The 16492-nt window shown below is 39.0% G+C and overlaps 1 protein-coding gene across 1 annotated transcript in view; it reads right to left on the minus strand.

Moving 5' to 3' along the window:
- The window catches only part of LOC148047107 (vomeronasal type-2 receptor 26-like), an 86233-nt gene extending 79912 nt beyond the window's left edge, over positions 1–6321 (minus strand). The window contains exons 1-4 of the mRNA XM_087707945.1: positions 6283–6321; positions 5956–6134; positions 4960–5248; positions 3746–4534 (exon numbers count right to left, since the gene is read on the minus strand). Coding sequence (XP_087564071.1) covers positions 3746–4534; positions 4960–5248; positions 5956–6134; positions 6283–6321 — 1296 coding nt within the window. The remainder of the gene's footprint in view (positions 1–3745; positions 4535–4959; positions 5249–5955; positions 6135–6282) is intronic.
- Between the last annotated feature and the right edge of the window lie 10171 nt (positions 6322–16492).

Here is a 16492-nt window from a genome sequence, read left to right on the forward strand (position 1 = left end):
AGTCGCACGGGGCGTGGGCGCACACACTGGGCAGCGACAAGGCTTTCCCCAGCGGCGCGGAGCACAATAGCGGAGCGGTGAGAATCTTCTAAGGTGTGAATTAATTCCTTTGATGCTAAGGTAATCGCTGCTAAGGATCCTGTAAGAAAAAAACTCCTAAGTCTTCGAAGAGAAGGGAGAGTCAGAGTAACACTCCTTTCAGGCCGCAGACTGAGGTTAATCTGGGGAAGTCAGAGGAGGACCGTAGGTTCTTCAGTCTCCTATAGGCAAGAGGGCTGGGTTAATACCCATCTGTTACTCCTCCCACGCCTTCTCTTCGGAAACTGTTAACATTAACCATCCTGACATGCTGTCGTACTCTTGAAATAAAAGTGACTGCTGAGTTTCTAGAACTATAATGATATGTGGTAGAGGTGAAGTCATGAGGACATGTCCCTCAGAAAGGGTAAATCAGGAATCTTTTGCTTCAGAACCTGTGAGTTGTGTGAGGGAATTTCTGAGGTCCAGCTAGGTATCCAAGACAATGTTTTTTCTGCTGAAGAACTACAATTAGGTAACAGCAACTGGCTTGGAAGAACAAACCCATATTTGTTACTAGTTAAATTTGGAGGTCATTTTCTTCCCAGAATGACAGAAATAGCTAACAATCAAGATAAATAATTGTATTCAGGGGGTTTTAAATGAAGTGCCTTCTTACAAGCCACAGCCCAAATCTAAGCAACATTTCCTTTCAATTTGTCCCTCATTTTTTCAAATATCAGGAAAGGCTTTTCTTTGAATCAAAATCATATTTCAGTGTTTCAGTTTTCTGGATTAGGATGTTATCACTCAGCAATTGAGTCATTTTGACTCCATGTTAAAAAGAAAACAATCTTGGATCTCCTTCATAAGAGCAGAAGGCCAATATCATTATCGCAGTGGGATGAAAGATTGGAATAGATAACTCTAGCCAGGTCTGAGTTTCTTAGAAACTTCTTGCCCTACCCATCTATGGGACACTTGGCCCAACCAGGACAAGGTGAATCCAAGTTCCCAAGCTTATTTCCAAAGGGAACAAAAGGACATCTCTCCAGTCTTGTTTCATCAAATTCAGTCTAAACCTGAATTCAGGCACTGGTCAATCAATTTGCCTTCTTGTTTGCTATTTGAAGACAAGGAAGAAGTGGATCACAATCCCTAGAACTTGAGGGATTGGCCCTCTCTTACCATTTTCATGCAGCTTCTCTATTTCAGCACTGAGCCAGGGTGCTCAGCCTGATGAAATGGGTCAGAACCTTTTGGAAAATAGAGAAAAGACACCAATATTTCTCCTACCCCATTGTGCAATTTTAGCCATGACAGACGATCTTCATTGATAATAAGTCTCTGCTTTTCAACAGTCAACCGTTTTTTCCCACGGCCGTGCTCACGAGACACCCAGGTTGAGATTCTCAGATCAGCCTTTAAATCTCCGTTTTGGTCAAAGTACACTTTGAATTCAGAAAGATTGCAAAACTCATTCTTCTCCAGAAAAGGATGAAACTACAATGGGAACATCCAGGCATTTGAAAAGTATTGAACCTGGTAAATTAGCCCTTTGTTCTCATTTATCTCTTTCTTTTACAGAAACAGGATAACTTGCAAATATCCTTACTTGGTAGAACAGGTTTAACCATTATCCTCAAAAATGAAAAAGAATGGTTCAATAAAATTTGTCAATCATATATTGACAAAATGTATTTTCAGAACAATATGATTGATAAAATGTGTTAATTATAACAAACCTTCTAAAGCGGGTCATAAATAAACCGCAGAATGAAAAGAAATATTTATAAATTCCTTGAAAACAATAAGTGCTTCTCACAAAGCATGGATTTATCAAGAAAGTGAACAGGCAGACCACCTTATAAATATATCCGGATGAGTTAATTATACTTTATAACTACATTAAGAGAATATTGCCTGTGTGTCTGTCTGTCTCTCTGTCGTCGTCGTCATCATCATCATCATCATCATCATCATCATCATCATCATCATCATCAAATTTATATGCTGCTCATCTTGTGGTGCAAGGCCACCATGCATGTCTGGAGGTACAAATGTCCCACCTACTCTTTCTACAATCTGAGAATTTTGGGTGGATCCTACCTGAGTTGCTCTCTTTATGTAGTTATGGGCTCCCCCTGCTTTTCTGATTACACAATTTTAACAGACTGCGGAACTGCTGATGATATACTATAACTTGACTTCAGCAAAGCATGAATGAACTAATTCCTGATGTGATGATTAGGAACCTAGTTAAATGAAGTCTGAATGCTATAATAATAAAGTGGATAAAACTGACTTTAAAGTTGTATTCTTTTTAAAAAGACAACACCCAGAAAAACATTTATGACCTCCCTATAGAAAAAAGGGTATAATAAAATCCGTTAGAAAATAAAAAATACTAATATTTCATCAATAAGAGCTAAAAAACACAAGATGGAATTTAAGAGGAAAAGCAAGTACAAAGTCTTCCACATTGAAGAAGAAAAATGAAACACAGAGCAAGGATGATGGACGCTATCAACCTTGATAAAAATATTTCTGATAATCATATCAAAATAGCAGTTGATTAAAAACCAAATCAGAAATGGGATGTTCAGAGAAAGAAAGCAAATGCATCCATCTTTTTCCCTAAATCTTTCCAGCAATAAACTCTTCTCAATTGAGTCCTTCCTTATCATTAAGTGGCCAAGTATTTGAGTTTCATCTTCAGGACCTGGCTTTCTAAAGTGCGATCAGGGTTGATCTCCTCTAGGACTGATGGGTTTGATTGCCTTGCAGTCCAAGGGACTCGCCGGAATCTTCTCCAGCACCATAGTTCAAAGGCCTCCATTCTTTGGCGCTCAGCCTTTCTTATGGCCCAACTTTCACAGCCATACATTGCAACTGGGAAAACCATAGCCTTGACTACACACACACTTTTTTGCTGCTTTTTAGTAACCTGTTTAGATTTACCATAGCTTTTCTCCCCAGGAGCAAGTGTCTTTTAATTTCTTCGCTGCAGTTCCCATCTATGCTGATCTTGGAGCCCAGGAAAATAAAATCTATCACTACCTCCATTTCTTCTCCATCGATTTACCAGGAATTGAGAGGGCCAGATGCCAGGATCTTAGTTTTCTTAATGTTTCAAATTTTGCACTCTGCTTCACCCGCATCAAGAGGCTCTTTAGTTTCTCTTGACTTTCTGCCATTAGAATGGTATCATCTGCATATCTAAGGTTGTTGATATTTCTCCTGACAATCTTAATTCCAATTTTTGATTCATCTAGCCCCACCCTTCTCATGATGTGCTCTGCATATAAGTTAAATAGGCACAGTGACAGCATACAGCCTTGGCAGACACCTTTCCCAATTTTGAATTAATCAGTGGTTCCGTGTTCAGGTCTCACTGTTGCTTCTTGACCCATAGAAAGGTTTCTCAAGAGACAAATAAGATGGTCTGGTTTCAGTGAACCAGATTTGGTGGGGGTCATGTGACTAAGTGTGCATGAGTGACATCAAGCTGGCCATGCCCACTCAGTCACATGCCCCACATTCTAGCCACACCCACCAAAACAATTGTAAAAAAAATTGAAACCCACCCCTGGCATAAGCAATTACATTTCCCAAACATTTTGTAGTCTTGTTAAACACAAGTAGGTTGATACGGTTCCCTTCCTTCTCCTTTTTATTTCTTCTCAAAATGAACTAAGATTAATGGATCCTTGTCAGGACTCCATACCTGCCATGGCTGCAGCTTTGGTGCCCCCAAACTCCCCTTGGTCTCCTTCCTTCTCCTCCTGGATATAGAGGAATATGCAGCATTCAAGGCATGGGCCAGAGTCTTAATGACACTGTAGCAATGGTGGAAATTCACCACTATTTCTTTTCTCTGTTGGATCTCCAGTGGTGATTTCTCAGTGCATCTTTTCCGGCCTTTGACAGACAATGCATGTTTTGAAAAAGAGCAGAGAAATGACGGATGTCCTAAGGGTGGTTCCACAAAGAAAGTGCTTTTATAGGCATCCTTCATTGGCTCCTTTTTTCTCTCAAAATCAACAAGCCAGATACTATTCACATATCTGAGAGCTCTGTGCTCCCACAATGGGAATACTGATTTGAGTGTTGTGATCCAGATTTTCTTTTCAATGGGTCCGGGCAAACCTGTAAGTATAATATGAAAAGGAAAAATTCTGTCCAAAACAGCACCAAATTCTATGAAATGAATATAGACATTTACTTGTCTCCACTTAGCGAGAGCATCTCCATGGGGTGCTGTAAGATGAGTTGTTGAGAATTGTTGTGATATAACAACACAAATGCCATTCTTGTCAAGCAAAGGAGCAAAAGTCCTCATGAAATTATCTCCATTGTCTGTGTCTGGAGCAAAGAGACCAACAAGGGTCCATCTGAAATGGAGGAGCACTTGGACAATTCCTGAGTAAAGGACCTCTTTTGGCGGGTAAAAACTGTGATAAAAGGGCAATTGGATTTTATCATGCAGCAAATCTGAAAGATATTCAAAATTGATCTGAAAACACAATGAACAATGCTATGTTACTTTTGGAGTCAGATCACTTCCCAAATGACTTTAAAGAAATACAATTTCATGAACTTATTAGAATAGTTTATTGTTGATTAGCCATTAACACATATAAAAATAAAGAATGAAAATATGTAACATTAACAAGACTGCATATAATCAGAATATAAAAGAAAAAAGTGAAAAGAATAAGAAATGATTTCTGTATCACCCATACATCTCCGATCCACATATCCATTTGTGCACTGAAACATTTGGTTCTATCACTGCTTTGATCTTTACCTCCTAATCACTGTGCTTCCTGATGCATATAATGACCATGATGAAAGGCAGTTCTTCAGTTCCAAAGAGATCTATTACATACCCACCCACCACTCCATTCAGTTTACCTATAGGAAAGTAGACATACAAACCTGAGGGAGTTTGTAGGTGTCTCCCAATGTTGACATCTGGGTGGAGATGTCATAAGTAGCTTCAGCCACAAGAGTCAAAATGTTGTCCTTCCTTCCACAGCTGTAGTTGGGAACATTGGCTTCTCCAGTAGACAGCATGTCCATCAAGACATCTGAAGTCAAAAGTGTGTTCAAATAGTTGTCATGGATGTTGTAGCCAAGGGTGAGATTGTGCAGAAGCCGAGGAGTCTTGTTGACCTCTTGAATATTAAAAATGTTGCGTAGTAGTCTATACTTATCAAAACGTAAACTAAGATAAAATGTTCATGTTATTGCCATCATTAAGAGAAAAAGCAAATTATGTTTTTCAATTTACTGTTCTTTGCCTGCACAAACCTTATCAGTCTTAAGCCAATGCCGATCCAAAAATTACCCATCAGCATTTCTTTTTATGAGTGTTGGGGAGAGGAGATGGAGATAGCTTGCCACTAAAGTTCAGAACCACAAATCAAATTATTTGTAGCTGAACTCATTTTCAACTGACAAGTAACCAGGATTCAAAATCATTCAATCATTAGAATAGAAACTATCATAATGGAAAGAGGCTTTTTCATAAGTGACCCAGAAGAGCAATTCTAAAATATAGTCATTCTCTGTTCCTAGAAGGATGAAGCATTGAATATGAATAATGGGTTGTAAATATATAAATATGAGCTATTCAAGGGCAAGTGCAATCCATTCAATAACTACTTTAAACCAAAGAGGGTACTGAAGTATAGCTAAGGAATAGAGCAGGAAAGCTATGGAATATGGATTGTTTTCGGGGAGTTTATTTTTCTGTCCCATCTTGGATTCCAGATCTTTTTCTACAAAATGAGAGAAAAGAGGGATGTAATGGAAATCAAAACAATTCAAGAGATAAGATAGGTGCTACAATACAAGCATCAGTGAAAAAAGAAGGAAAGATTGAGAACTGCAAATAGAGGGAATGAAACTACACCACAGTGAATGACTTACAACTCAAACTGACAACGAGGTTCCATGTTGAAAAGCAACATTGGTGTATGCAATATTTTTGTTCCAGTGTTGATGATACTAATGATATGATCCCCTGGACTGTAATAGCTCCATGCCTTTTTTTCATCCTGGTGCTTGAAATTCAGCGGGCACTTCATTCTAAGCTTTCCTAAGAATGGCTGGGACACGAGAAGCAACACAAGCACAAGCAGAAGATCCATAATTCATGGGTCTAAAGAACAATATAAGTTAGATAATTTGGAAGGACCTTTATAATGTAGAAATTCTAGACTTTATGGATTCAGACAGAGATAAACCAAGCTTCACCTGGAAAGGAGAAAAAGTACATTCAAAGACACAGTCCATACCTGTCCCAAAACCAGTGCTGCCCTGTGTGTGAGGCTGAGGCATTTATCCTTTTCTAATGCAATATCCTTTCCATGTTGTTTCGGTCTGATGTTTACCTCAAAGTCAGTCCCTGGAGAAGTAGCATAAGAGGTCCCAGTGATCAGAATTTTAAAAATTACAGTGAGAAGTAACTTCTCCTCAGTGAACCCTAGATTTCTTCTGGACTCCATTTTCAAAGTAGTAGCTAGAGAAGAGCACCTTAGAGAAAAATCCTACCCTTGGGGGCAGATCTACATTGTTGTGTAGTAGTTGTGGTCCTTTCCTGTCAGGTCTTGTCCAGAAAGTGATGTTGGATGAATATAGTTCAACATCCAGGGAATTGACTTCTGCTGCCCTTCAATGTAATGAGTTCTCTAGTGGAAGATCATGCAGAGTGATGTAATTTGATGACATTCTGTGTTGGGGGCACTAAACTCAAGTGTGGCCTGTCTTCCAAAAGCAAGGAAGTAAACCCTTTCTAATGGCAAAAGTTGGGCTGGTTTGTGATTTTCTTTTCTATTGGGTCCATTAGGTCTATTAGGCGCTGAAGTCCTGGTTCTGCCAGTTGGTCTGGGGAACCCAGAGTGGGATGGAGCCCATTAAATGGCTCATGTGATCTGCTGTTGCTGGGTAGGGGGTGATTTTATTCTATTTTACTATATTAATTTATTTGATATTTAATTAGTTTAATGTTTTATTGTTTTAAATGACATTTTATGTTCTGCAAGCCACCTTGAGTCACCATGGGAGAGAGGGTGGGAATATAAATTTAATAAATAAATACATTGACATGTATTTGTAAAGATTGACTTGGAAAGAGATATCTTTCTTCATCAAAGTTTTACTCTATTTTAACAAATCTAATGGAATTAAATTTATTATAATATTTTTTCTAACAATTAATATAATAAATCCATTGTATTTTAAAACCATGGATATTTGAAGAACAGAAGAATGCATATTAATATAGACATGAGGAGGAGCCCATCAGTTGTCCTTTAATTCTTAAATCTTCACTCAAACCCATCCTTCCACACTTTATTAATTAGAAACGTCCTTTATTGCCATGAGATATGCCAAAAACAAAAAAAGAATAAATGAATGAATGAATCTGTTCATAATTGTAGTTTATGAAACCATTTTGAACTAGTTGGAGAGCTCTGATTTCTTCAAGTGAAGCCCAGAGATTACTTATCTGAACTTCATATTTACCTCCATTTTCTATGGATACTTAGGCCAGAGACATTTTCTTTACCATTCCTTGTTTTTCTGCTTAGCCTTTGCCTCAGTCCAAGTGTGTGGAAAATTGTCATCTTGGATATGTCAAGCAGAAGCGAGAAGAAGAGCAGTTTGCTGCTACAATTGTGTTCCTTGTCCAGAGGGAACCATTTCCATTCAGGAAGGTGGGTGACACCAAAAAAATAGACCTTGAAGGAGGGTTTGGATAGAGATAGGAGTGTAGGGCAATTTGTGCAAGATTTACTACTGCGAGAGGAAATATCTCTCCAGCTTTTTATTTGGGATCTCTCTTTCCACATTTATCTTTCTATGAATGTTTGAGTTCTTTGAAACTTGAAGAATTGTCTCAGGTCCACCTCATGGAAGAATTATTGAAATGAGCTTTACATGGGCCTCCCCTTGTGGATTACTTGAAGTTATTAATGGCCCACCATGAGGTGCTGTATACAGTTATGAGTGCACTTATTGCAACCATATTACCATGGGTCATGGTAGCCATTCCAGTTTACTTACGATACTAGTTTTTTGTACCAGTCATCTAGATTTTGCAAGATTAGCAGCCCCTGAATCCAATATATGAATCTGAAACTTCGATAGGCACACAATAACAGACTTGGCACTGGGTCCAGAGCACCCAACCTTCTAAAAGATTACAAATCACAAGCTCTCTACAAGTAATATAATTTCTTCCATTCCCTACTATTCTTTCAGAGCTGAAGAAGCTTCTTGGATGAAAATCGAAACATCTTCAAAAGAAAAAACAAGCAAGAATATAGAGTCCGCGCTTTTGCGGATGATTTGGTCATAATATTGGAACAATCGCAGGAATCTAGTATGGTTTTAATGAATATGATTAATCAATATGATCAAGTGTCTGGTTTTAAAATAAATTTAGGAAAAACAAAAATATTAGCTATTAATATGAATACTAAACAAAAGGAAGAACTAGGAGTGATGCTAGGATGTGAGGTAGTCAAAAAAGTCAAATATCTTGGGGTTAATATTTTAGCCTCAAACGGGAAATTATATAAGCACAATTATGAACCACTATGGCGGAGTATACAGATAGAGATGAAAAAATGGGAGAAATTGTACTTATCTTTGTTGGGTAGGATAGCGGCAGTGAAAATGAACATCTTACCAAAATTTTTATTTCTTTTTCAAATGTTACCTATACTTAAAAAAGATGCGAATCTTTTAGAATGGCAGAAGGGTATCAACAAATTTGTATGGGCCAGAAAGAAGCCGAGGGTAAAGATGAAAATAATGCAAGATGTACGCGAGAGAGGAGGCTTGAAATTACCTAACCTAAAATTATACTATGATGCAGTGGCTCTATCCGCAATTAGTGATTGGACCCATTTAACCAACGATAGAATACTGAATATCGAGGGACACGATCTGGTATATGGTTGGCATGCTTTCTTGTTATTCAACAAAAAATTGGATAAGAATTTTAAAAGTCATGCCTTAAGAAATGCTTTACTGCTGGTTTGGAAAAAATATCAATATAAACTAAATGACAAGTTACCCATCTGGGCAATTCCTAGACATGCAATTGAAAATATGAATATAGCACAAAAACAGGATAGAACCACCTACAGACAACTTCTTACTTTGGAAAGTGGGGTGCTACAACTAAAATCGTTAGAGGTATTGAAAGGAGAGAAGGTAGTTCAAACATGGTTCCAGTATGGCCAATTAGAGGCCAGGTGGAAAATAGACCAAAAAACTGGTTTTATCCAAGATGAGGATAAATAAGAGATCAAAGTTTAATGCATATAAAGAGGATATATAATGTACTAATACAGATGGATTCGGAAACAGAATTAGTTAAAGATTGTATGATAAAGTGGGCTCAAAATATTGAAGAACCAATAATGTTGGACACATGGGAAAGAAGATGGGTAAGAAATGTGAAATTCACACAAGCACAAAACCTGAGAGAAAATTTTTATGTTTTATAGATGGCACTTAGATCCTAGAAAGCTGGCTTCTATGTATCCGAATGTACAGCCTAAATATTGGAGATGTGGTTCTCTCGATGCTACATATTTTCATATATGGTGGACTTGTCAAAAGGTTAAGGCATTTTGGATAAAAATGTGGTGGATTATGCAAAATATCTTTAAAAGAAGGATAAAGTTTACTCCTCAGTTATTTTTACTAGATATATGTACTGACTTTACAGCACTAGAGACTAATTTGGTTCTGCACCTAATAACGGCAGCAAGACTGTTGGTGGCGCAATACTGGAAGAAAGAAACTTGCCTACAACTCAAGAATGGACATTGAAAGTCACAAGCCTAGCCGAGATGGCGAAAATATCGGCATATCTTAAAGACCATTCAAATGAGAGATATAAACGAGACTGGAAAAAATGGATTGACTATATACAAAACAAATATGGGACTAAGAAATTACAGATAGCCTATGCTTAAGATTAGGAATAATCTAAACTGCTTAAAGTTAGTGTAACAGGAAGAAGCTGAATTCAATGCAGAGATGTTATTAACTTCTTTTTTTTATTTCCTTTGTCTCAATATATTTTTGACTGTGTTTGTTATACCGTTTACGGGCTCTGGGAAGTCGGGGGGGGGGAAGGGAGGTGGGGTGTTAGGGGGGAAGGGGGACATATAGTATGTGCTAGATTTTAAAGTAACGTGATGGCACTTGTATACTGTTGCTCTTTAATTCCAGTGTAAAAATAGGACAAGCTGAATATATTAATAGATTGTAGAAATACACCAAAGGGAGGAGTAGAGGGATAGAAGAAAGAGGGGGAGAGAGGACAGGAGAGAGGACTGGAGGGAGAGGGAGAAGGAAGAGAGGGAGTGTATCGGGAGAGAGGACTGGTAGAGGGGGAGGGGAAGTAGGGTAGAGGGGAATGATGGAGGGAAGATGGAAAGTTGGAGGGGGGCGAAAGAAAGGGTGTATGGAGGGTCGAAGAGGTACATTGGCTTTCTACTTTTGGGGGTATTGTCCACAAGAGGAATGCCTGTGTTTATTGTTTAATGTTATATGGCCCCGGTTATGCACAGTATATATGTGACTGTATGAAAATGAAATGGAAAATAAAACACATTTACAACAAACAAACAAAAAAGAATAAAAGAAAAGAAAAAACAAGAAAGTCTAGTATCCTCCTGAAAAAAAGCACCTTTGGGATTATCAGTACTGCAGGCTTAATCAGTTGGTTGAGAAGGAGCAAAGAGAAATGTTAGGCAAACCTTCCCAGGAAAGCTCAGGCTATAAAAGGGTCTCCTACAGGACACTCCTCACCGGAACTCAAAAAGACTGTTGAGCATCTCCTTCCAAGAAACTGGAACTAGAAGCTGAGAGAGAGGAAGCTATGATGAGAATGGAACTTGATCTGGAGTTCAACTAATTGCTGAGAAAGGGCACATCCCAAGAAAGAGAAGGAGCACCAATGCCAGTTAGGGTACTACCCAAACCTCAGTGGTATGAAAAGACCAATTCAAAAAGAACTGTGAAAGAGATGATGTTGCGATATTCCTAACTAACTTTGAAGATATCTGAAAAGCTGAGAGTACTACAAAGCCCATGATATGGCTCACATTTGCCATCTCTTGTTATATTACTTAACCCAAATATTAGCTAATCTGAGTGTTCTGAGGAAAAGGAGGACAAACACAAATATTAATTATTCATTCATTTATTTCATGTTTGAGATTATTTTGGATTTTCATTTGATTAATCTTACACTTCATATTTTTATTTCATTTGGTTTTAAATAAGCCCAATTGTAAGGGAACACATGCAAAGGAAGTATACAAACCAATAATAATTGCAATAAGAAATGAAACAATATGAAACTAAGAAACAATTTCATTTTCAGTTTCCTATTTTTATCACTAAATGTTCCTTAGTGTTTAGCTCTGGTCGCAGGAGAATAATATAGCACTTGGGGGAAAAGATGCATCCCAGAAGCCCAGCACCAGAGGCCAAGATTGAGAAGACCTACACAGCCACCATGTATTTCCCTTTGGTACTCAGGTAGGTGGGCAGGAAAGAGATCCAGACACTGCAGAAGACAAGCATGCTGAAGGTGATCAGCTTAGCTTCATTGAAAGCCCCAGGCAGGTTTCTGGCCAGGAAAGCCACTGTGAAGCAAACAGCAGCTAGGAAACCCATGTAGCCAAGGACAACATAAAACATGGTGACAGAACCTTCATTGCATTGAAGAATGATCTCTCCAGTTTGGGAATGCAGGTCAGGGAATGCGGGAGAAACTCCCAGCCAAAGGAGTTGCTGAAAAAGGTGCATAGAAATTTAAGATGTTTTCTCTTAAATGTATTCCAGAATGAATGAGTCTGAAATGGGGAAATGAGATATGTCACAAGAGAGATCCTGGCTGAAGGAGAAGAAAAGGAGGAGCAGTTTTCTCCCCTTCACTGATTGCCGTAATGCTAAGAACAAGCAACCATCAATCAAAGATTTAACCCCGATTCCTGCAAAGAGAAAAAGTTGGGCTAGATGACCTCAGGATCTCCTTCAAATTTATGATGTAAAATTCTATTATACTAATCACAAACTGATGCATAACGGAATCTATTTAAATGCATTTTAATAGTGGAAATGATTCTATATAATATGTGTCATCAGTGCCCACTCTTGGGAAACTTATCCCATGATTGATTAGATTGGCCAAACCTATTGGCCATTTGTAGCACAAGGAGGTTGAAAAGGTTCCCCTCCTCCTTTGCACTTCTTCTCTAAAGGAACTAAGTTTGATGTTAGGACACTGTACCTCCCATGGCTGCAATCTTAAGAGCCCTCAAACTCTTTTCACTCTCCTTCCTTCTCCTCCTGGATCTGGAGGAATATGCAGCATTCAAAGCATAGGCCAAACCCTTAATAACACTGTGAATATAGTGGTGATTTTTAATCTGGGTCCTGTTCCTTTTATTCTCGCTCTTCATTGAGGCTTTCTGACTATTGATTCTTAGGGAAACAGTGATCCAAAACCAGATGAATGAAGCTCCATAATTCATAAGGCTGAATCAATTTTAAGAACAAAGCTCAGGAAGAGATTCTAGTGGGTAAATCTTGTAGTTAATGCACCTGGCTAGAAGGTGGGAGACTGTGGCTTTAAGTCCTGCCTTAATCATGAAAGTCTTCTGGGTGTTTTGGGGGCCAGTCATTTTCTCTCAGTCCAAAATATATATCACAGGATTATTGCTGTGACAAAAACAGGAGGAGGAATGTGTGTTAGATATGTTTATTACCTTGAGTTATTTGTTAAAATAATAAAACAGGATAAAGGTGTGTATGAATGAATGAATGAATGAATGAATGAATGAAGGAAGGAAGGAAGGAAGGAGGAAGGAAGGAAGGAAGGAAGGAAGGAAGGAAGGAAGGAAGGAAGGAAGGAAGGAAGGAAAAAAGAAAGATATATATAGGAGTATGTGAAATGTTAGAATGTTAGAATGTAACAGACACCTCACCGCACGTCACTGCCTGTTGTCTTCAGGCCTGCTTGGGAAGGTCACCCAGAGCTAGGGAGTTCAGAACTATTCTTGGCTGATGTCACTTTACTTTAGTGCTATCTGTCTTCTAACACCAATGAAGCATCCAGAACTCTTGAAACCAGCCTAATGTTCAGATTAGGGCCTCTTTGTGATTTTCTTTTCTGTTAGAGCTCCAAATATGAGTTCAAACTGAGAGCCGGTTTTAAAATTGCTTATGCCTCAAGTGACATTTCATTCCCCCCTCTGTTCTAGCCACAACCAATCTTCTCTGGGGCAGCCCCTCAAGTATTGAATGTCCTTGACAGACTTGATCACTGGGCCCTATCTAACAAAATGAAATTAAATGTAGAAAAAATTAAAGTCTTACATTTAGGCAAGAAAAACAAAAGGACACATATAGACTGTGTGAAACCCGGCTTCATAGCAGTGACTATAAGAGGGCTCTTGGAGTCTTAGTGGTCAACGAGCTAAATATGAACCAGCATTGTGCAGCGACAGCCAAAAAATCCAATGCAATCCTTAGGTGCATTAACCGAGGGATACAATCAAGATCAAGTGAGGTACTAATACCACTCTATAAAGTCTTAGTAAGACCACACCTAGAATACTGCATCCAGTTTTGGTCATCACGATGTAAAAAAATATGTTGAGAGTCTAGAAAAAGTGCGGAGAAGAGCAACCAAGATGATTAGAGGACTGGAGATTAAAACATATAAAGAACGGTTACAGGAATTAGCCATGGCTAGTCTAGTGAAGAGAAGAGAAGTACTAGGGTTACTTGCAGAGTTCCAATATTTGAGGGGCTGCCCCAGAAAGGAAGGGGCAAAACTGTTTTCCATCACACCTGAAGGCCAGATAAGGAATAATGGATGGAAACTGACCAAGGAGAGATTCAACTGAGAAATAAAGGGAAATTTTATGACAGTGACAACAATCAACCAATGGAACAGCTTGCCTTCAAGATTGTTGACACCTTCATCACTGGAGGCTTTCAAGAAGAGATTGGACTTCCATCTGTCAGAAATGGTATAGGGTCTCCTGCTTCAGAAGTTGTGGGTGCTTCATCACTAGAAGTTTTTAAGAAGAGACTGCATAGCCACTTGTCTGCTTGAGCAAGGGGATGGACTAGAGGTTTTCCAAGGTCCCAGTTATCCTATCCTATCCTATCTTACGCTATCCTATTCTAAAGGAGCTTTTTAAAGAGGCAATTGTACTTTCTGGTTCATTTGGATTTTTTTCTTTGAAAATGTTTTGCTTCTCATCCAACAAGCTTCTTCAGCTCTGACTGGACGGTGGGGAATGGAAGGATTTATACTTCTTGTAGACAGCTGGTCATTTGCATTCTTTTAGCGAGTCATTAAGGCCCTCTTGAGGTTTAGCTGTGTTGTCAGAGTCATCTGAACAGTGGGCAGCCTTCTTGGAATTGTTGAAAGGACTGAGATGCTGACATGAGATAGATGAGGTCATATCCTCCATGACCTGGATGCCTGAGAATCTCCAGAGACACTATTACAGTGATAGATAACCTTTTTGTTGCCAAGTGCCCAAAGTGTGTGAATGCACACACAATGTGCATGTGCCAAAGCACATGTGTGCACGCACAACCTCAAAATGCACATCCCCTGATGATGTAATGAATTGTTATAATATAAACGAATCCAATATCTAGAATATTTCGTTTAAAATGAAGGTATAATAGTGATACTTAAATAAATGTGGTACAATGATAATAAGGCGTACAAATATATTTGACTTGATAATATGTGATTTCAGATAAATTGTAAGATGACTATGGAAAGGATGCACAAAAAGTTTGTAACCAATCGACACACTGTAATTGAAGATCGTTTTATGTTTTGTTTGTCTATGTCTGTCTAAAACTAAAAACTTTTTTTAAAAAATGCACACCTCCTGTGCATGCACTCTGCCCCCATTTTTGGCTTCCAGGTTGGTATAGGAGGACTCCCAGGCCCAATAAGGGGCACAAGGGGCACAAACATCCATGTGCCCCCCCAAATGAAATGTGAGCACCCAGTGTGTATGCGCAGCAGAGACCCATAAACCAGCTGGCTGGTGAGAGTCACACACATATGAGTGATGGAGATGGTCTGGGGAGATGGCTGGCATCCCTGCAGGCAGGGCTCTGCATTCCACTTCTGGCAAACATGCCATAGGTTCATCATCATGGCACTATTCTATTCTAATTTACTTTCTGACATCCCTCATTGCCTTTCTCAAAACCATAGTTCATCCAACCCTCCTCCCCACCCCCACAGCTTTCCTGGAGCACTGGGAGATTCCCAACCAAGTACACAGAGTTTGCAGATATTGGGGGGGTTGGAATAAATATCTGTTTGTCTGTGATTCTGCCATTAACCTGCTTCCTGGCACCAAAATTCCTTCCAAGAGGCAATACCAAATGTCATCCAGAGTCAGCCACCCCGCGACATTATTTAGATTCAAATTTGCAAATGGGATTCATATGACCATGCCAATCACCAGCTTCACCCGCCTTTTCTGTGTCCAAGAAGCAAAGCACACTGAACAAAAGTGTGGATAAATGAATGATACATTTATTTATTAATTCACGTACTTTATGTTTGATTATTAGGTTGGATCTTAATTTCATTCTTCTTAAACTTCATAGTTTTAATTGTTTCAATATTAAAACACCTTAATTATGAAACAGATGCAAAGGAAGCAGATAAACATTGCTATAACTTCAATGAATAATTAAATATTATCAGCCTAAGAAACAAATTCACAATCAGTTTCCCACTTTTATCATTAGATGTTCCTTAGTGTTTAGATCTGGTCTCAGGATGATAATGTAGCATTTAGGAAAGAAGATGCAGCCCAGTAGACCAGCACTGGAGGCCAAGATTGAGAAGACCTGCACGACCACCATGAACTTTCCTTTAGTGCTCACATAGGTGGGCAGGAAGGAGACCCAGACGCTGCAGAAAACGAGCATGCTGAAGGTGATCAGTTTGGCCTCATTGAAAGCCCCAGGCAGATTCCTGGCTAGGAAAGCTACAGTGAAGCAAATGATAGCTAGGAAACACATATAGCCAAGGACAAGATAAAACATGATGACGGAGCCTTCGTTGCACTGAAGGATGATCTCTTCTGGCTGGGTATGCAAGTCAGAGTCAGGGAATGGGGGAGTAATACCCAGCCACATGGCACAGATAAAAACTTGGCCACCAGAACAAAAAAGGATGATGGAGTTGGCCAAGCTCTTTCCCAACCATTTTCTCACCCTGTTCCCTGGTTTTGTGGCAAGGAAGGCCAATACCACTGTGATTGTTTTGGCCAATACAGTAGATACAGATACTGAGAAGACAATACTGAACACTGTTTGTCGGAGAACACAGGTGGCTCTTCTTGGTCGGCCAATGAAGAAAAAGGAGGACAAG

Source organism: Thamnophis sirtalis, unplaced genomic scaffold (genome assembly GCF_051295495.1).
Source record: "Thamnophis sirtalis isolate CommonGarterSnake01/CBP01778 unplaced genomic scaffold, rThaSir2_p1.2 scaffold_3, whole genome shotgun sequence".
In the NCBI taxonomy this organism is placed as follows: Eukaryota; Metazoa; Chordata; class Lepidosauria; order Squamata; family Natricidae; genus Thamnophis; species Thamnophis sirtalis.